Genomic DNA, 18,283 nt, shown 5'->3' with positions numbered 1-18,283 from the left:
AAAGGCATTAAAAAGAAAGGAAGCAAATGCCTCAAAAAAATCTGGGCAAAAGTTTATTTAGAATGTCACAGAGATAAAATAAGTAAGCCGTGGAAGAAGTGAGCCAGCTGGGCTGTGTGGGCTCAGAAAACAATTTACCTGATTTCTTTACTTTTAAAAAAATGTTTAACAATATTATGTTATTATAATGTTTCACCACTAAAAAGTCTAGGGATTGCTGATGCAAAATAATGATTTTATTAAACTCAGCAATTCATAAGAAGAATGCAGCCAAAAGGCTCTCTTGCTCCTTTATCATTTCTTCCAAGAACAGACTCCGAGACAGAGGCCAAGTGAGCAGACAGCTATCGACCTGAGCGAAGCTGCAAACATCTCGACTGCAAGAATGTGAGCTGTTTACGAACACACAGGAAAAAGCCACTGCTAAGGGGGGAAAAAGATATTACATGTTTCTCTTTTTAAACCTATCGTGGAAAAAAATAGAAATTCTTAACCATTCATGACTAGTGAGAAAGGCAGTTCACTTTCTTAAGAATCTTGCTGCCTCTCCATTCCTGAATTATATGTTCTTTATTACAAAAGATGGTTCTCATAACCATCCATTCTTAAACAGTAATTAGTAATTCTAATATTTATGCTCAATTGTTTTAAAAAGAATCCTACTTGCCCAGGCTGGTGTGGCTCAGTGGTTGAGCGCCGGCCTGCAAACCAAAGGGTTGCCAGTTCAATTCCCACCTGGGGCACATGCTTGGGTTTTGGGCCAGGTCCCCAGTTGGGGACACACGAAAGGCAGCCACACATTGGTGTTTCTCTCCCTCTCTTTCCCCCTCTCTTCCCCTGTCTAAAAATAAGTAAAATCTTTTTTTTAAAAAGGCAGCTTCTAGGAGTGGATCAGAGGGAACAAAAGAAAATCCTCATTTTTTTTGCCAGGAGAAATCCAAGGCGCCACCTAGTGGCATATCTTCCTAATTGCAGGCAGAGTATCTAGAAAGACTGGTTCCTGGGCCAGCCAAGACAAAAATGACAATGAACAATTCTTCCTAGTCTTCCATAAACACAATAGCCCTCCTAGAGAAGAGTTTTGAATTTCAACATGGATTTCTTTATCCCAAGATATTGGCCAACAGAAACATTTCAAGCAACAATTAGTAGGAGCAAAGGGCCTTTGGGGACCACCAGATCCTTACCATTATTCTGCTCACCGAAGACCAAACGTTTTGTCTGTCCCAGGCCGCGGAGATTTCTCATTCTGGCAACTATCTGTAACATTCTTTGGATTCAATATAACTACTCTTTTTCTGAGCAGGGTGTCTCAGGCGCAAGGCAAGGAGCTTATTTAAATGTTCCTCACAGCAACCCGCCCTGAGACAAGTGCTGCTATCCCCGCTGTCCAGGCGAGAACACAGGCTCGGCAAGGGGAAGCAACCTGGCCAAGGCACACAGTGAGGAAGACATAGGTAGGATTGAAACCTCCTCCTGGCCACGCTGGGGCTACAGGCCCCACAATGCTAGCCCTATGTTAGGCCCCTTTTTTCTTGCTGGAGGAGTCTAGCTGCAGCCCAGGGGCCAACGGGGCCTGTCAGGAGGGAAGTGGGCACAGTGCAGAGTCCCAGGACCAATTCTCGGCCTGGACTATCCTGGCCACCTGCTCCAGGTTGCTGCAGCCAGACTCTGGGTCCCACTCTGCTATTGCTGGCTGTGCAATTTATCCATCTCCCTGGCCTCTCTTTCCTGAGCAAACACACCTGCGTGGGTGGCTGTGACAAAGCACTCAGCCTGCAGTCACACAGTTAAAGGCTCAGGGCTGTCCCAGTAGGAAGCAGGTCAACGCTGGCCCCTTCTCCCCACCACCCCGCACCCCTCTCCACGCTCTGTCTTCCTTCAGCCACTGTTCTCTCGGCATCTCTCTGCCTGTGTAGCTCAACTCTGAACAGCTCTCCCCAACTCAGGCTCAAGCTTGTCTGGGCTGTTAGGGCTCAGTCTCTCCCTGTCTCCCTCTGGGTTTATCTCTCTGTCTCTGACATTCGGTTTCCCTCTCTCTCTGCCTTTTTCACCCTCCTCTTCTCTGTCTCTATCTTTCCTCCCCATCTCTTCCTCTTCCTCCCTCCGTGGGATGAAGGGAGGACACAGCCAATCTCAGCTTCTTGTGGCTTCAGCCTGCAGACCTGGGGGTGGGGAGGCAGTCCTGGCTGCCTGCCCGCCCAGCTCCTGGTGCAGGCCCTTCCCACTGGCCGGGGTCCCTACCTCCCCATCCCCTCCCTGAACAGCCTCCAATCAGTTGTGTCACGAGCAACCAGGAGCCCTGGGACAGTTCTGCTGGGGACAGGGACACAGGGTCCTTCCCAGGGTACAGCTGTTCAGAGGTGCAGCTTCTGATCCAGCCCTGGTACTTATGGGTCCTCTGCCTGCCCAGAGGTGGGAATCTATGTAGAGACCTCACCCCAGCACCCCGGGGCCCTCCTAGGCTGCAGGCAAACGGCTATGGGATGGTAAGAGCTGCCATTCCATGTGTGCACCCACGTTATTTAATTCTTAGGGCGAAGAACTAAATGCACATGAAAACTAACACCGGCAGTGCCACAGCTCATCTTCCCAAAGGCAGCCAGTCACCAGTTTCTCGAGAATTCTTTAGAGACAGTGAGTGCGTGCTTCTAGTATTTGTGGGTATATATTCCTACAATTTCCCACAAACGGCAGCATCCTTTACACACAGCTGCACTTAGTCCTTCACTTAACAACTGATCTTGGGAATTGCTCCATAACAAAATATTTAGATCTGTGTATGTTTCACATACCACAGGATGCACCCTTGAACACGTCACTTCCGTGGGCTTTAGTATACTCAGAGCTGCACAACCATCACCACTAGCTAACTTTAAACATTTTCATCCCCCTAAAAATAAATCCCTTACCCCTTAGCAGCCACTCCCCACTGCCTCCCCGGCCTCTGGCCACCACTAATATACTTTCTGTCTCTGTGGATTTGCCTACTCTGGACATTTCATATAAATACAATATGTGGCCTTTTGTGTCTGGCTTTTTTCACCCGACATAATGTTTCCAAGGTTCATCCATGCTGTAGCATGTATCAATACTTTGTTCCTTTTCATGGCTAACTAATATTCCACTTTGTGGTTATACCACCATTTGTTTATCCCCTTGTTTTTTTTTTTTTTTTTTTAATGGCGGTATAAAGGGGGTTTGGGGGAAGAGACCAGAGGAAGGGAAGTGGGACAAACCTGAAGGAGGAGGCCTCTCATTGGTCCATAGCTCCACTGATGGATGTACCCTAACATATCAGTCTCTGGCAGTGGGCATATGGGTTTGTCCCAGCCTCTGCTTCTACAAATAATATTGCAGTTAATTTTCTCGTGTTCTCTGTGCATATATGTACAATCGCTCAGTCAAAGGAGTATACATTTTAACTTTTATTACATATTACCAATTGTGCTCCTAAGACTCCACATGTGAAGTGACACTTGCCAACCCATTTTATCAAAAATTTAAGTCCTTACCATCACCTTTGGAAGGTGATGCCACCTCATTGTGGTTTTCATTTGCGTTACTTTTCTTTCGAATGAAGTTGAATGCTTTTTCATCCCACATTGTTTGATTATCACTGTTGTCTATTTCTCTACTTGGCCATCAATGGATGTTATTGATTTGTAAGAGTTCTTTCCATTTGGAGGAGATTAGCCTTTTTGTCTGATCGATAAGTTGCAAAATTTTCCAATTAGTTTTTCTCTGTGAAGAAATTTTTATGTACCCAAATGTATATTTTATGGCTTCTGGTGTATATATCTTTCCTAGAGCTCTTAGGAAAATTCCAAAAGGGCCCAGCATCTACACCTACTTATGATCCATCAGGGGAACCAGAGAAATTGACAGATGGCTCCAGCATAGAATGCAGTGAGTGGGGAAGCCCAGTAGACACGTGACCTAGTCTTGAGGGTGTGGGGCACCTTCCGAGAGGCAGGGAGGGGGTGATGTCTGAGCTGAGACGGAAGGGTGAGTGGGCACTGGAAGGCAGAGGGGACAGGATGGGAAGGCCTGCAGTTGGGCTGGGACATGTTTGGCGTCCAGGGTCTGGGACAGAGGGAGGGTGAGCAGGCCAGGCCAGGTTCAGGTCTCAGCCTGAGAGCAGCAGGGAGACTCGCAGGCTTACTTGGCTCTATTTGCCTTTGGGAAGATCCTGAAGGCCTGGAACAGTCAGAGAGGAGGTGAGAGGCCACCAAGGAGACCAAGGCCACATCCCACAAGAGGGTGGAGGCCCGATGGGATGAAGCCAAGGAATGGGCAGATGGAAGGGATCCGGACTGGGCCCTGCAGGGCTGGACGGGAGGGTGGGGCAGGGAAAGCCTGGAGTCCAGGTGCTTGGGGAATGCACATCCCCCATAAGGCTATCCATCTGCTTAAGAGAGCCCGGGCCAAGCTCCAGGCTCCAGTGGTTCCATCTGCCTAACAGGGCTGCCTGTTCCTAATTTATATCAGCTGCAGGCAGTCCTGAGCCCATCGGTCAGCCAGTGGCAGATGGAGGAAGGGCTGATCCCCATCCTCGGGACTGTGGGGGTGCAGGTCTGAGGGAGGCCAGAGCCCACGGGGTGCAGAGGGACAGCTGAGGCCCTGGGGTGGTGCTGGGCGGGTGCCCTGGCGCTGCCCCTCTGCCCAGCTCCCACAGAAGCAAAGACCCACAACCTGGGGTCGTCTTCCCAAAGCGCCTTTCTCTCGGTGTCTGTCTGCCTGTCTCTTTTTCTGTCTGTCTGTGTGTCTTTCCCCATCTCTTTCTGCATCTCTCTGGCCCACTTGTATCACTCTATCTCTGGCTTGCTGGCCCTCTTTCTCTTTCTGAGTATGTCTACGTCTCTCCCTGGCTCCATCCTCTACTCCTCTCCTTCCCCTCCTCCCCCTCAGAACCACCTCCTCAGAGGACGCAACCACTCACATCGGGGGTGTCAGGTGGGGGAGGCCCAGGTGCTCCTGGCTCAGCAGGCACCTCCTGATGTGTGCAGGGCAGGTGGGCTGCTCCAAGGTCTCTGCTCTGAGTAGCCCCTCTTGCCTGCCCTTCACACCTGCCAGACCCATCTAACCCACAGCAACTTTGGGGCACCACTTCAGATGCATCCAGCAAAGGGTGGGTTTCACCTCACTGGGGCACAGAGCTGGACACCTTCCCATATAGAAGGTCATCTCCTTTGGCAAATCTGGTTCCTAGACTCTTGCTCAAGAAGCACCCCCCTTACTAGCCTGGAAGTTTCATTATCAGTGATTTAGGCCTTAAATGAAGAAGAATCCCTGTTAACTGTCTCCCAACATTTAACCACATTAACCACATCAATCATGAACACTCTAGTATGAATGAGCCAACAGCTCCTCCCTCTATCTCCAGCTAGGTAGATGCTGCCTAAGGAGATTTCATTAGTCCATTTTTGTAGGAGGAGAGGTGTGGAAAGAGAAGCAGAGTAAGGGATACCCACAAAGGTAAGTGGGGCAGAAAGGAGGGGATTTGGGGGAAGGGACCAGAGGAAGGGAAATGGGACAAACCTTAAGGAGAAGGCCTCTCATTTCTCCATTCCTTCATGGTCACAGGAAAGTCCCTAAGTCTTATAACACCCCATTTTCCAGAGGGGGGACTGAGGCCTGGAAGAAGGGACTCACTCTAGGTCATCCTGAACAGCTGGGTCTCCCAACCCCAAAGGCAGGCAGCCTGCCTGCCACGCTCGCTCGTCCCTGCTCTGTCATTCTGTAGTCCTCCCCCCACCCAAAGGTGCAGGCTTCTCCTCCTGAGGATTCCTGAGGAGGGCAGGAAGGCCCTCTCAGAGTCCTAATTTATGATTTTCCGGCAGCTTCCTTCCTCCCTTCACTCCCCTCCAGCCCTAGTCCCAGTTCTGTGGCAAAGGAATGAGCTGGGTGAGAAGGGCAGCTCCATGAAGCATAAATAACTTGGCCAGGCAGCTGCAGGCTCTCTGGGTCCCCCAGGAACCCCACTCTGGCCCAAGACACTGGGATGGAGGGGCAGTGGGGCCAGGCCTCCAGATCAAAGGCACAGAAAGCGGGCATTGTTCCCCAACCTGGAAGCACGGGGAAGGCCCCGCCCTCTGGCCTGGCCCTTTGTCTGGGCAAAGGCTTTGAAGGCCCCTGGGTTTACATGGCCCCTTCCCTTTCACGACATCCAGGGCTGCTTCCACAGGCTCTGGGTTGTTGGGGGCTGCCACCATGCACTCTGGGTAAGGCTCAGCCCCTGTGGGCTGCTCCCTCACCAAAAGAATGGGCATGAACCGGGTACAGATCCGGTGAAAGGCCTGAGCTCACACAAACCAGTGGGTGAACAGGACTGATATGGGATGCCCTGAGCTGGGGAGGCAGTCCTGTTGGAGACAGGCACAGGAGCCCAGGGGGAGGTGACAGGGAAAGGAGGCTGTGACCCAGGTTTGTTTGCTATGGGAGAACAGCATTTCCTGTTTGGACTAGGCCAGGGTGGATGTGCCAGTGAATCCAACCAGAAGACCTGCTGCGGGGGGGGCGGGGGGGGGGGCGGTGCGCCCGTCCAAGTCCATGTCCCTGTGTGGTCCCTGTATTCTCTCTCACCTCATCAGGTCCCAGACGGGAGTCTAAATCTGAGATGAGTTTTCATTTTCTCCCCCAAAGACGTCCCACTCAAGGGCTCAGCCAGAGGGCGGCAGTGTGGCTTAGTGGGTAACCATCACTCACCAGCTGGGCACCTGGGGCAAGCCCCACGCCTGGGGGTAATGAGGCCAACCCCGCCCCCACGGGTGGTGGAGATCAGGGCAGGGGACAATGCAAGCAAAATGCTTAGCGCAGCACCTGGCACGGTCAGAGCTCCGACCGACCGGAAGCTGCTGTCCTTACTAGCGGTTGTGGTCTGGTCTTGGCAGCAGAGAAGACCAGCCCCCAGGGAGGAGGCCCCGCCCACGGGGACAGGCCTGAGACCTCAAGTCAGCGGCCCCTTTCCTCCCGCCTCAGCAAATACTGAAACCTCAAATGACCAAGACCCAGGTCCCGCAGCATTTCCTGCCCTTCTTGCTCAGGGAGGGAAGAAGACCAGAAAACAGGCTGACAGTCACCAGGAAAGTGTGCCCTTAAAAGGGAGCTCGGGGGAGGCAGGAGTGGGCTGTAAGGGTAATGGTCATGGAAAACATATACTATAAAAAGGGGGGCTTTAGGCTGTGCCTGTATGGAGACCCAAAGCCCTCACATTTTCCCAGAAGCATGAACTCTTGAGCCAGAGGAATCTTAAAAAGGTCTTAGGACTTAATTTTTCAGGCAAGGAAATGAGGCTCAGAGAGGGAGATATCTTGTCCCAAGTCACACAGGAATGGACATCAAGGCCTACGTGGTGTTGAGCCTATGCAGTAACCACCAGGCTACACCGTCATGGGGTGTGACTGTAGCCATAAACAAATACTCTGGCCAAAGGGGTCCCTGCCTCAGCAAGGAGAGCATCCCCTCTGATGTCAGAATGTTGGTAACAGCTTTCACTGAGAGGGTCCCTTGGTGGAGAAATTCCGCAGTGGCCTGAAGCTCCCGTGAGTTTGGTGGGAAAGGGATGAGATGCCATTAGTCACAGGAGCATCTCAGGCATGTTGCACACAGACCTGGCGGTGTCTCCTCACTCTGTGGTACACTTCAGGGGTCCCAGTCACCTCACAAGCCCTCCAAGGCCCTCCCCAGGACAGGATCCACTGCCCAGCTCTTCTCCTTCCTAAAGACCTGCATGCCCCTCAGAGTGTCCTTTGGAAAGATGGTTTTTGATCCCAGCCACTTGACCAGGCTGAGGATGGGCTTGGAAACCTCTCAGGAGATGGCCCCTTGAGAATGACAAGTCACCCAGGGGATTAAGTCACTGATACAGTTGTTGTAAAAACAAGGGCTAACCAGAGTGGCACACAGCTGCATTTCTTGGGGGGAGGTCAGATAGGTGGCACATAGTAGGTGCCCCGAAATCACACGTGGAAGGGAGGGAGGGAGCTTCTCAAAGAGGCAAAGTTGGCACCATGATGATGTCATTGGAGCATGTGGGCTGCCCTTGGGGGACCATGTGAAGCAGGGGAAAGTGGGTATCAGGGCATAGCTGTGACATCTCATTCCTGCCCACGCTCCCATAGGGAATGTGCGACTGTCCTCCTTACAAAGAGAAACTGAGGCTCAGAGAAGAAGGGTGGGGCTTGCCAAAGCTGACTCAGCAGAGGTGGCAGAGGCTGGGTTGGAACCCAGCTCTCACCGCCAACCTGCCCCCTCGGCGGGGCAGGGGTCAGCTCCCTCAGTATCAGCACACCCTGGCTGGTGCTGACTCAGGCCCCGGGAGCAGGTGCCGCCAGCCCTGGTGCGTCTGGGAGAGGCAGTCCTCAAAACTCAGAGATGGGACTGGTAGGCCCTTCCCACCGGCACGTTCCTAGCAGAGACCTCGAATCTGGACAAACCCATGGCAGGATTCTGAGGGACAGGCCCCCATTGCACCACCAAACTGGACAGGGGCTCCCCAGCCCAGGACTGCCCGCTGCACGGCACTCCGGGCAGAAGGGGGTTAGAGGCTGTCCTGGAGTTTTGCAGGGTTCTGGGCCCCCTCCGACGAGAGCAGTGGTCTTGCCCCGTGAACACACACACCCATCATACCTGCACACACACGCACCACAAACACATGTTTGCTTGCAGCTTGCTGGTGTTCACAGCCCCCTCCCCAGAGGCTGGCTCACCCAGGTACCCCAGATGAAGAAACTCCACTCTAAGCCAGCCTGCACCTTGAAACAGATGGGAAAAGCGAACCCCAGACCAATGTACTGTCTACACTCTTCTGGAATTGTGCTTAAGTGCGGACCCCCTCTGAAGTCAGGAGATTTCTGTTCAAAACCTAGCTCTTCCAACCACTGGGGGGCGGCTTTAGGCAAATGATGGTTTCTCCCTGTGCCTCGGTTTCTCCATCTGTAAAACAGAGAGGAGTGGACACTGACCTTATGGGATTAACCCAGGACTGCTCCTCCCAGGGAGACTCTGGGTGCCTGGGCCTCAGTTTTCTGTTCTGGGAAATGGAGGTAACTGTGCCCATCTCTCCCAGAGGGGTTGGCAGATTAAACTGAAACAGGATGTTAGGCGAGGTGAGGTGTCCTGCACACAGCGGCGCTCACCGCTCAGGAAGCCTTTGTTGCACGGATGGGCAGATCCCACGTGCCTCAGGAACTAGATTCCACGTGCCTCAGGAACTAGATCCCTTTAAAAAACGGGGATGAGGCTCCCCCATCATTAGCTCAGGTTTGGCTGCCTCGGGTCCTGGATGTGACTAGGACGGCTCTGAGACCGCGGCCCGGGACTCAGCCCCTCTGTCTGCAACACGTGGGAGGGCATCTCCGAACTGGCACCCCGCACCCAAAGGACCACGCGGCGCAGAGTGCCAGGATCAGGTGGGCACCTGACCGGCCTCCTGGCGGGGACGCCCGGCCCCCCGGGGCTCCTTCCGGGTTGGCAGGGGCGGCGCAGGGGGCGGGGGGCCGCGCCGAGGGGCCGGGCGAGGCCGGGATGCGCGCCCCCGCCCCGCGCCCGCCTCCCTCCCGCCCTCCTGCCGCTGCGCTGGGAACCGGGATCCGCGCGTCCTGGGCGGCTGGCGGCGCGGGCGGGCGTGGACGGCAGGCTGGGGGCGGCGACGGCGAGGGGCCGCGCGCGGAGAGCGCCGGGCTCAGCATGGGCAGCCCGCGGGCCTGGGCTCTGTTCTGCCTCGGGCTCCTGCTCCCGGGAGGCAGCGCTGCGTGGAGCGTCGGGGGAGCCCCGTTCTCCGGACGCAGGTAAGGGCTGGCCCCCACCGCCACTTACTTTTGTGCCCTGCCAGCCCCGGGTCGGGGGCCAGGACTCCAGGCACTCCCTGCCTCCCTCCGCCCCCCGCAACCTTCGTGCAAGCCTGGAATTGGGAAAGGAACCTGGTCCCCCACCGCAGTGCCAACCCGGGTGGGGGCAGGGACCCTGGCTCGCCCCACTGTCTGGCAGAGGCTCCCAGAAGTGCTGAGGTCTCCTACTCCGTGTGTCTGGAGCCGGCAGCACCCCCCCCACACACACACGCACACAGCTTCCTCCATCCCCCCACCATTTCACCCCCAGAGCCCTAGAGGGGGGGATGGGGAACAACGGGGAGAAGCCCCCCCAGGATTTTGGTCCCCTTAACCTAAGCCCCCACCCCCAACTTGCCCCACATTAGGAAAGCCCAGGACATCCCCTAGCTGACACTTCAAGGACCCTCCTCCCTTTTCCTTGCTCCTGGCTTTTTTTAGTACCGGCTATTTATTTCACTGGGAGGAAAAAGACAGGGGTGGAGTTCCATGCCCCTGAGTTGGTGTGGGCCCCCAGGGACCTGGCATTTTGGGACAGAGATAGGAGGGAGTGCTCTCCTGCCACTCTCTCCGGAGCCGGGAGCCCTCTCTTCTCTCTGCTGGCGTTTGTGGAGCATCTTCCAGTACCAGTGAGGGCCCTTTATAGGCAGTGTCCTCGTTAACCCTTCAAGGACTGAAAGGGGTTTGGGAGCACTTGTTCCCACTTAGCAGATCAGCAAACTGAGGCCCCAGAAAGTTGACATAATCTTCTAGGCTTGTGGGTCATTACTAGAAGAGCTTGGGTTTAAATCTGAGTCTTTCTGGCCTTGAAGACACTGTGAGCCTGCCTGGCGCTGTCCTGGCTGCAGCCACTGGTCTGCTGGGGTCTCCGCAGAGGGGCAGCCGGGCAAGCGACAAAGAGCAGCGAGGCCTCTCCTGGCCTTTTCTTCACATTGGAACGCCTGCGCAGCCCTACCTGCTATGGCCTCGCTTCTCTAATTCTTTCAGAAATTCTCCTCGCTCCGTGGTCAGGGGGCTAGCATGCCCCCACGGGGCTGGCAAGAGCAGGCGACACAGGCAGGGCTGGAGGGGAGAGGTGGCTGAGGCTCCGGCCAGACCAGTCGTCTGAGACGGGGACTGGTGGGTGGCAGACGTCACAGCCACCACCTACTGCATGCCGACCACCGCTGGCCTGGGCTGGGTGTTTCACCTGCGTCCAGCGCCTCCCAAATCTTTCCGACTGCCTCAGGAGGCATGCGTTTCTATGGTCCCCTTTTCACAGAGGAGGAAGCTGAGGCTCAGAGGGGGGATGCGACCTGCCCAGGACACGGATGTGAACCCCCAGGATGCCAGATGCTAAGACAACCGAGACTCTGAACTGGGCATTCTTGTCGCGATCAGGGTGACTGGCTGAGAGGACTTAAGGCCCAGCCTGCCCTCCCACCACCCAGCCAGCCCAGGACAGGGCCTGCCTGCCTGGGTTCCTTGCCCCCAGGGCTTCCTGGATGGCAGCAGGATGGTGGCTGTGGGTAGGTGACTAGTGGTCACTGGGGACTGTCACCCTGTGTGTTCACACAGCTCACAGTGGCCTGAGCATCACAAACGCCCTGGGGGCGCTGCCCTTGTTCCCCAGATACAGGCTGAGGCCTGAAAGGACCAGAGGGTGCTTGGCCCAGGCTGGCCAGCTCCCAAACCCAGTGTCCTTCCCAGCCCAGCAGAGTCATCAGCTTCCAGGTTTGGTAACGCTTTGCGGGTTGTGGTTAGGCGCTACGGGTTCTGGCCCTGGCTCTCCCACCCACTGAGTGGGTGACAGGTAGGTCACTTTGCAGCCCTGGGTCTCGCTTTCCTTCTCAGCTTCCTCATTGTTTCCCTCTCCTGCTCTCATCCCCTGCTCACAGGCCTGTTCTCGAAATGGACAGTCCCCATGGGAAGGACCAGCTCGGGCCCTGCCATAGAGTAGAGGTTCCTGCCACCACCAACACTGGGTGGGGGAGGGACCCTGAGCCAGGGGGATCTGTAGTCCGTGGCTGCCAGAACTTCCCCCTGTGGCCTCTCCCAGCATCGTTGGAGACAGCACAGGGATGTCTCGCCCCATCCGCCTCCCTCCACCCCCAGCCCGGCACCCCAGGCGCCCCTTGGCAGCCAAGGGACAAGAGGCAGAAAAGAGGCTTTGTGTCTGGGGGGGGGGGGAGGCCCGGGAACGCATCCAAGGGGCTGCCCCCAGCCCCAGGAATGTGGTGAGACTTCAAGACCCCCCCGGAACCAGGGTGCCTCTGGGCCGTGCAGAGCTGCCTGGCTCACCTCTACCCCTGTCTGTCCCCCCATCCCTGCTGGGACTGCTTCCTGCCCCTTGGAGGTCCCTTCCAGCCTGAACCCTCCTCTAGGGTTAAAGCTGTCACCAGTGTCCTGGCCCGGGCCTCCTCCCCCTGCAGTACCCGCTTCCTGGGGGCAAGTGCTGGGAGCAAGGAGAGTAGGGAACTCCCTTCCCAGCCCCTCTTCAGGGCACTCAGACCCAGCTCCACACCCACATGGGTGTCCTGGGGAGGTGACCCGTCTCGGAGCCTCAGTTTCCCCCTCCATGAAAGGCAGAGCCTGACAGTCCCTACCCTGCAGTCGTGGGAAGGATTTTATGTGGAAGATGCTGTGCTGGTGTCCCCAAGCCCCAGGGAAGGCCCTGGACCACAGCTGTGGGCTGTGGGGCCCGTGTCTTAGTGCAGGAACAAGAATCACCGATAGCTGTCAGCAGCGTGCTAAGCGCTTTGTGTGAAACCTCCCCAGAGGAGAATCTGCTGTCCCCATTTGCAGACGGACAGAGTGAGGCCCAGAGAGGGTCAGGGCCTTGTCCAAGGTCACAGAGTTAGGAAGCAGCAGAGCTAGGACTAGAACTTCGCTTCCAGTGTGGGGTTCTGGCTGTAGTCACCCCACCCCCACCCGGTAGGTCCCCTTTCTTTCCTCTCCTTTTCATAATGGCCCTTGGCCCCCAGCCCGCTTGGCTGCCTCCTGCAATTAGCCCCTATCACTGTTCCGGATCACAGCCCAGGGCCCCTCAGAGACAAAGTCCCCTGGGCCCCTCCCAGCAGGAGGTGGAGGACAAGTTGGGGGTGGGCTAGGGGAGACCAGTGGGACGGCTGATGCCAGGCTGAGCTGGTCTGGCCTGTTTTCCTTTCCTCAGTGGCCTCTGGGAGCCCAGAAGGTGCTGAGTGGGCAGAAGTGGCGGGCCCAGGAGAGACGGGCTGCCTCATCCAAGCCCCTGGCTTTGCCCCATCCCACCAGAGGTGGCCCAGCCTCACCAGGTTCTTGGGCAGCTTATCACCTACCACAGCCCAGGAAAGGAAGCCCCCGGGGACAGCAGGATTGAGGTGGGGTTTCCAGGCTCTGGGAACCTGGGTCCTGGCCCCTCTGCCCAGGGCCATGGCTCTCAGTCATTCAGCAAACCTCTCTGCGCACCCTCAGGCCGAACCCCATCCTGGCTTGGTACAATGTCCTTCCCCCAAACACTCAGGGCTGCTGCAGCCCCTGCAGGTGCCCAGTTCTGCTGCGGTCCTCAGGACTGAGACCCCAGTGATGAATTGGAGTCTGCGGGAGCAGGGGGAGGGCTTTCCAGGCAGAAAGAATCTAGTATGCAAAGGCCTGAGGTGTGGGAGAATGCAGCAGGTGGGAGGGAGGGCAGGAAGGGCAGGGGGCAGCACGTGGGGCAGAGCGGTCAGGGCTCACAGGGCGGCGATGTGCAGCCGTGGCGGCAGACTCCACCGAGGGCAGTGGCACCGTTACGTCTGTGCTCTGCAAAGAGCCCCTGCTGCTTCTGGAAAGTGGACCCGGGGCCAGGCAGGGACCCTGTGGGGGAGCTTGGGTTCACCCTGGGGGTAACAGATTTGGGGTCTTCAAGGCCAGGGAAGGGTGAGGTATGGTTATTGGTGACCCCCCAGGGGAGGGGACCAAGGGCTAACCTTGCTTTCCACCTGGCCTGAGTGCTCCCTCCCGTCTAAAATGTCTGGCCAGCTGGCCACCGCCTCCCTGTCTCTTAAGCACAGGATTCAAGCAAACTCCAACTTGTGGGAAATGAACCCAGGAGCCATGCAGCAACCCACAAGGGGGAGATTTTAATTAAGGAAGAGGGGAAAAAATTGTTTTCTCTGGCTCCCCAAAGAGGGGCGGCCTGGGTAGCTGTGGGCACTTGCAGGCCCGTGTCCCCCAGCACAGTCCAGGCGCATGTGCAAGGGTGCCCAGCCTGTGTGTGCAGGTGTGCAGCCTGGTGCAAAGAGGACAGTCATTTCTGTAGGATTTGCTTTGGTCCAGTCGTGTGCTCGAGCGTGCGCATGCCCTGGGAGGGGCCTGCGTGTGTGGGAGTTGTGTGCACATATGCACGTGCGAGTGTGTCTGCGTGCCTTGTGCTCACTGTGTGCACATTGATGTGCGTGCCTGCATGTGTGTGCCGTGCATGTGGTCTTCATTCTGTGCCCAGGGCCCCTCCTGCATCTGGAGCTTCTGTTGCTGCCCAGGTTGCTCCCTCCCTCCCACCTTCCTCCCCTTGCAACACCCCTCGGCCAGCCGGGGGTCTTCACAGACTGCAGGGACCCCTGAGCCCCCTAGAACTTGTACCCCAAATTTTGTGCATTTTTCTGGGGCGGAGCCACAACTCACATCACTTTCCCAAACAGAAACCCCAGCAGGTTGAAAACCACAGCTCCAGGGACCCTAAGGCATCTTATTAAACCTGTAAAAATCCCCACCTGCTCGTCAGGAAAATCGTTTCCAGCATAAGGTTAAGAACACCAGCTCGGGGGTCAGACACACCTGAGTTCCCCCATGACCGGGTCACTCCCCAAGAGCGTGTAGGGTCCAACCCGGACCCCAGGGCCTCAGCCCTCCCCTCTGTCAGTGGCGCTTACAGCCAGGCGGTGGAGGACCCAGGGCCCAGCTCTCGGCGTAGGGCAAGCACGACCAGAGGCCGCTGTGAGCACAGGAGGTGGGGCCTACGGAAAGCCCCCCGTGTCCCCAGGGGTGGAAATTTGATATGAGCATGAGGTTTCCCTAACTTCATGCACACGTGGCTATGTATGCACACACGTGTGTGCGTGGTCTTCAGCTTTCTGTCTTAGTGTAATAGGAATGCAGTCTTTCTCCAGTGCTCTGCACGGGCTTTTCCCTCTTAACCGGGCATAGCGGTCGTCCCAGGGAGACCTTGGGCTCTTTCCCAGCATCCATGTCCAGTGATCCCGTTTAGGCTGTTCCCAGGTTGCACCATTCCGGAGGCGCTGCCCCGACTCCTGCCACCTCCCCCATGGGGCGGCAGGCCCAGGGCTCTGTTAAGCTTCCGCCACATCAGCCGTCCCTTCTCCCTGCCTCCATGCCTTTGGCTAAGCTGTTCCCTCCTCCTGGACCTGTTCCAGCATGACACAGAACAGCGAAGGGGCTTCCCCAGGGTGGCACACCGAGTTAGTAGACTGGTCCCAGCCAAGGCCTTTCTCCTTCAGGTGGGCCTGGGAAGGGGCGGGGCAGCCGTCCGGGGGCTGGATTTCAGTGGCGGCAGGCACCTCTGTCACAGCTAGGACATTCCAGGTGCTCAGTGGCCCTCGGCCCAGCATGGGGTCACAGCCCTGCGGTTTTTGCCGGGGCTGGGAAATGAGGGACCATTTCAGGTGACCCTTCTCAGCCTGAGACCTCTGTGGCTTTCCTCTGTGGCCCGGAGCCCGAGGTCAGCAAGTTCCCAGGCTGGGGCCTTCACAGAGCTACGGGCCGTGACTCAGGAGGTGGAGGGGAGACAGAGAGGAGGCCTTGGAGATGGAGTTAGGGGCCAAGCCAGGCCATCCATGTAACTGGGTTCAGATCCACTCCACCGCGCACCAGCTCTGTGACGTGAGCGTTCCCCCTCCCAGAGTCTCGGTTTACCCATCCGTAAAACGGGGTTGCCTTCCTGAGTCACTGTGGGAAGATGATGTAAATATGCTTAGCATATAGTAGGCGCTCCATATATGCAGTGCATTACAATTATGAGCATTTGGAGAAGTCAGTCCTCCGTGCCTGGGACACCACAGCTGTCACACAGAGGGGACTCGAGGATGACAAGTAGACAGGGCCTGGGCGGGGTGGGGGAGGGGTGGGCAGGAATCCCCATGACAGGTATACCAGGTGCTGCAGGGTCCAGGGCAGGGAGCCGGGGGTCCTGCAGAGGCAGAAGCGGAGGTGGAGGTGCAGCATAGCTTTGAAGGGAGGAGGTGCCCCTGGAGCAGTGGCGGAAGGGCGCTCCTCCCAGCCTGAGCAAAGGCCTGGCTGTGAGGGGTCTAAGGCAGACAGGGGCACAAGATCTCTAAAGGGCTGAGGGTGGAGGAGGCGAGGCCAGGTTTCCAGTTCACTACACTCCGTCTGGAGAGAGACCGGAGGCAAGATGGAGGGGCCCCTGCCGGCGTCCCCGCGGGAGGCGGGAGGCAAGGGTGGTCGGGATGGGTCAGGGTCGAGAGGAAAGATGTTGAGAACGGAGAGGCCCTTCAAAGGTGCCCTGCTCCCATCTTGTCGCCCAAAGCTCATTCCACAAGACCTCCTGAGAGCCCCCCTGCACAGCCACCCACTCTAGGGCTGTGGAATTCAGCCCTCAGCCACAGCAGCACGGAGACTCCCACTGAGAGCTCAGGGGTCTCTCTGCCTGGAGCCTCAGGGACCCTGGAGAGAAGCCAGCCCTCCGCACTTGTCCTGCCGGGGTCCCGGGCCGGGGGTGCAGGATGGGGGGCTGTGCACGGCACCTGAGCTCCTCCCCGCGGGTCTGTTTCAGGAACTGGTGCTCATACGTGGTGACCCGCACCATCTCATGCCATGTACAGAACGGCACGTACCTTCAGCGGGTGCTGCAGAATTGCCCCTGGCCTATGAGCTGCCCAGGGAACAGGTGAGTGAGCCCGTGGCAGAGAAGGAGCTGATGGCCTCGCAGGTGGAGGCACAGCATGGGCAAAGGCCTGGTGGTAGGAGTGCCCTGGGTGTGCAGGGGAAGGCTGGGACCCCTGGGCGGTGGAGAAAAGGAAGCATTGTCCTTTTGCCCACTCTCAGCACCTCCTCTTGTGCCTCGGGGCACCCTGGAGGGCTTCCTGGGGGAGGGGTTCCATCACTCACCCACATGCCTTTACTCAGTGAGCATTCACTGCTAGGGACAGGCTGACTCAGCTTGCAGGGACTTCCTGTCCAGTTGGTGCCTGGATCCCCAAGGCTGCAAGGCTGGGAAGGAATAGAAGGGCTGAATCCTAGAATGCAGGAGGAGAGGCTCCAAAGGGGCCTGGAGGGGGCAGAAGACCCTGGGGTCTCTGGGTTTGTCCCCACAGAAGAGTGGGAGAAACAGCAGAGGACCCTGTCTGAGCTGGGCCACCTGGTCACTCTTTCAGCTACAGAACCGTGGTGAGACCCACATACAAGGTGATGTACAAGACAGTGACCGCCCGGGAGTGGAGGTGCTGCCCCGGGCACTCAGGGGCTAGCTGCGAGGAAGGTAGGACTGTCCCAGGTTCGGGCCACACGCTACCCCGAGGGTATGTGGGAGGGAGCAGCAAACTGCTGCTAAGCTGGTAGACACTGGAGTGTGCAATCCTTGCACACGGTGGCCCCCTGCATGGAGCTGCCAGCGAGGCATGGCTCAGACACAGTTGGTGCCTGCTGTCCCCCAGGTGTGGGCCTACCTCGTGGGAGACTCTCAGGACCCCTGGAGAAATTTGACACAAGCTCTGTGGCTCGCGTCTTAAGTCACACCATCCCAAGCCTCTCCTCCAAACACAGGGAAACCCAGCCTTTCCTTGGGCCGCAGTAACAGCTCATGGAAGCAAAGCGGCACTTAGGCCAGTGGGTCAGCAAGGCCACCCCCCCTGCAGGGGAGGAGACAGAGGCTCAGGCAGGCGATGGGCACAGGGCTCCTAAGTGGCATCCGCATTGGAACCTTGGTCTGCCTGGCTCCCCAGAGGGCCTCAGCGATGGGAGGGCTCCGATGAGCTCCCGTGTGGGGCATGTACCCCAGGCAGGGGGACCCTGCCCAGCCCACCCCACTTCTCTGCGTGCCCCCACAGTGGCTCAGGACTGAGCGCCCAGCAGAGTCACAGAGGAGGCAGCCTGGGCTTCCCAGGAGCCTGGCCACATGGTCACCTGGCAAGACCTCTCCTGCTAAGTGGTCCAGGCCTCTCCCACCCCTGCTGCTTGGCTAGCCCAGTGAGAGGGAGGTTTTAGGCACCAAAGGCTGTGTTAGGAGAATGGCTCTAAAGAGGATGGACTGGCCTAGAACCCGCCTGAGAACCAGGCTTGTAGGCACCTCAATAGAAAGACCGTTCAGGGCCCCGGAGCAGCCTGTCAATGTGGACGTCAGCTGCAAGACGTGTTCTGATGCCGGAAACACAAACGTGGGTAACGCGGCCTCCAAATCAAGGGAACGTGGTGCTAACAGAAGTCACCGTTCATGGGTGCTTCTGGGAAGATTTGCATGCTTCACCTCCCTGGGACCCTACCGC

At 57.2% G+C, this 18,283-nt stretch overlaps 1 protein-coding gene across 6 annotated transcripts in view; it reads left to right on the top strand.

Annotated features, from left to right (window-relative positions):
• The first annotated feature begins 9,549 nt into the window (after nucleotides 1-9,549).
• The window catches only part of EMID1 (EMI domain containing 1), a 35,964-nt gene continuing 27,230 nt past the window's right edge, over nucleotides 9,550-18,283 (top strand). For 4 of the 6 annotated variants that reach the window (XR_008427259.1, XM_045200965.3, XM_053927791.1 and 1 more), the window contains exons 1-3: nucleotides 9,553-9,791; nucleotides 16,576-16,689; nucleotides 17,177-17,280. Coding sequence is in view for 5 of the 6 variants with exons in the window: in XM_045200965.3 (XP_045056900.2) it covers nucleotides 9,691-9,791; nucleotides 16,576-16,689; nucleotides 17,177-17,280 (319 nt within the window). In the remaining variant the exon portion in view is untranslated. Of the gene's footprint in view, nucleotides 9,792-16,575; nucleotides 16,690-17,176; nucleotides 17,281-18,283 lie in introns of all 6 variants that reach the window. The other 2 variants (XM_053927792.1, XM_053927793.2) reach the window with 2 other exon arrangements.

This window comes from Desmodus rotundus, chromosome 7 (genome assembly GCF_022682495.2).
Source record: "Desmodus rotundus isolate HL8 chromosome 7, HLdesRot8A.1, whole genome shotgun sequence".
Taxonomy (NCBI): Eukaryota; Metazoa; Chordata; class Mammalia; order Chiroptera; family Phyllostomidae; genus Desmodus; species Desmodus rotundus.
The sequence above is the reverse complement of the archived record's forward strand: the minus strand, read 5'-3'. Positions and strand labels throughout refer to the sequence as shown.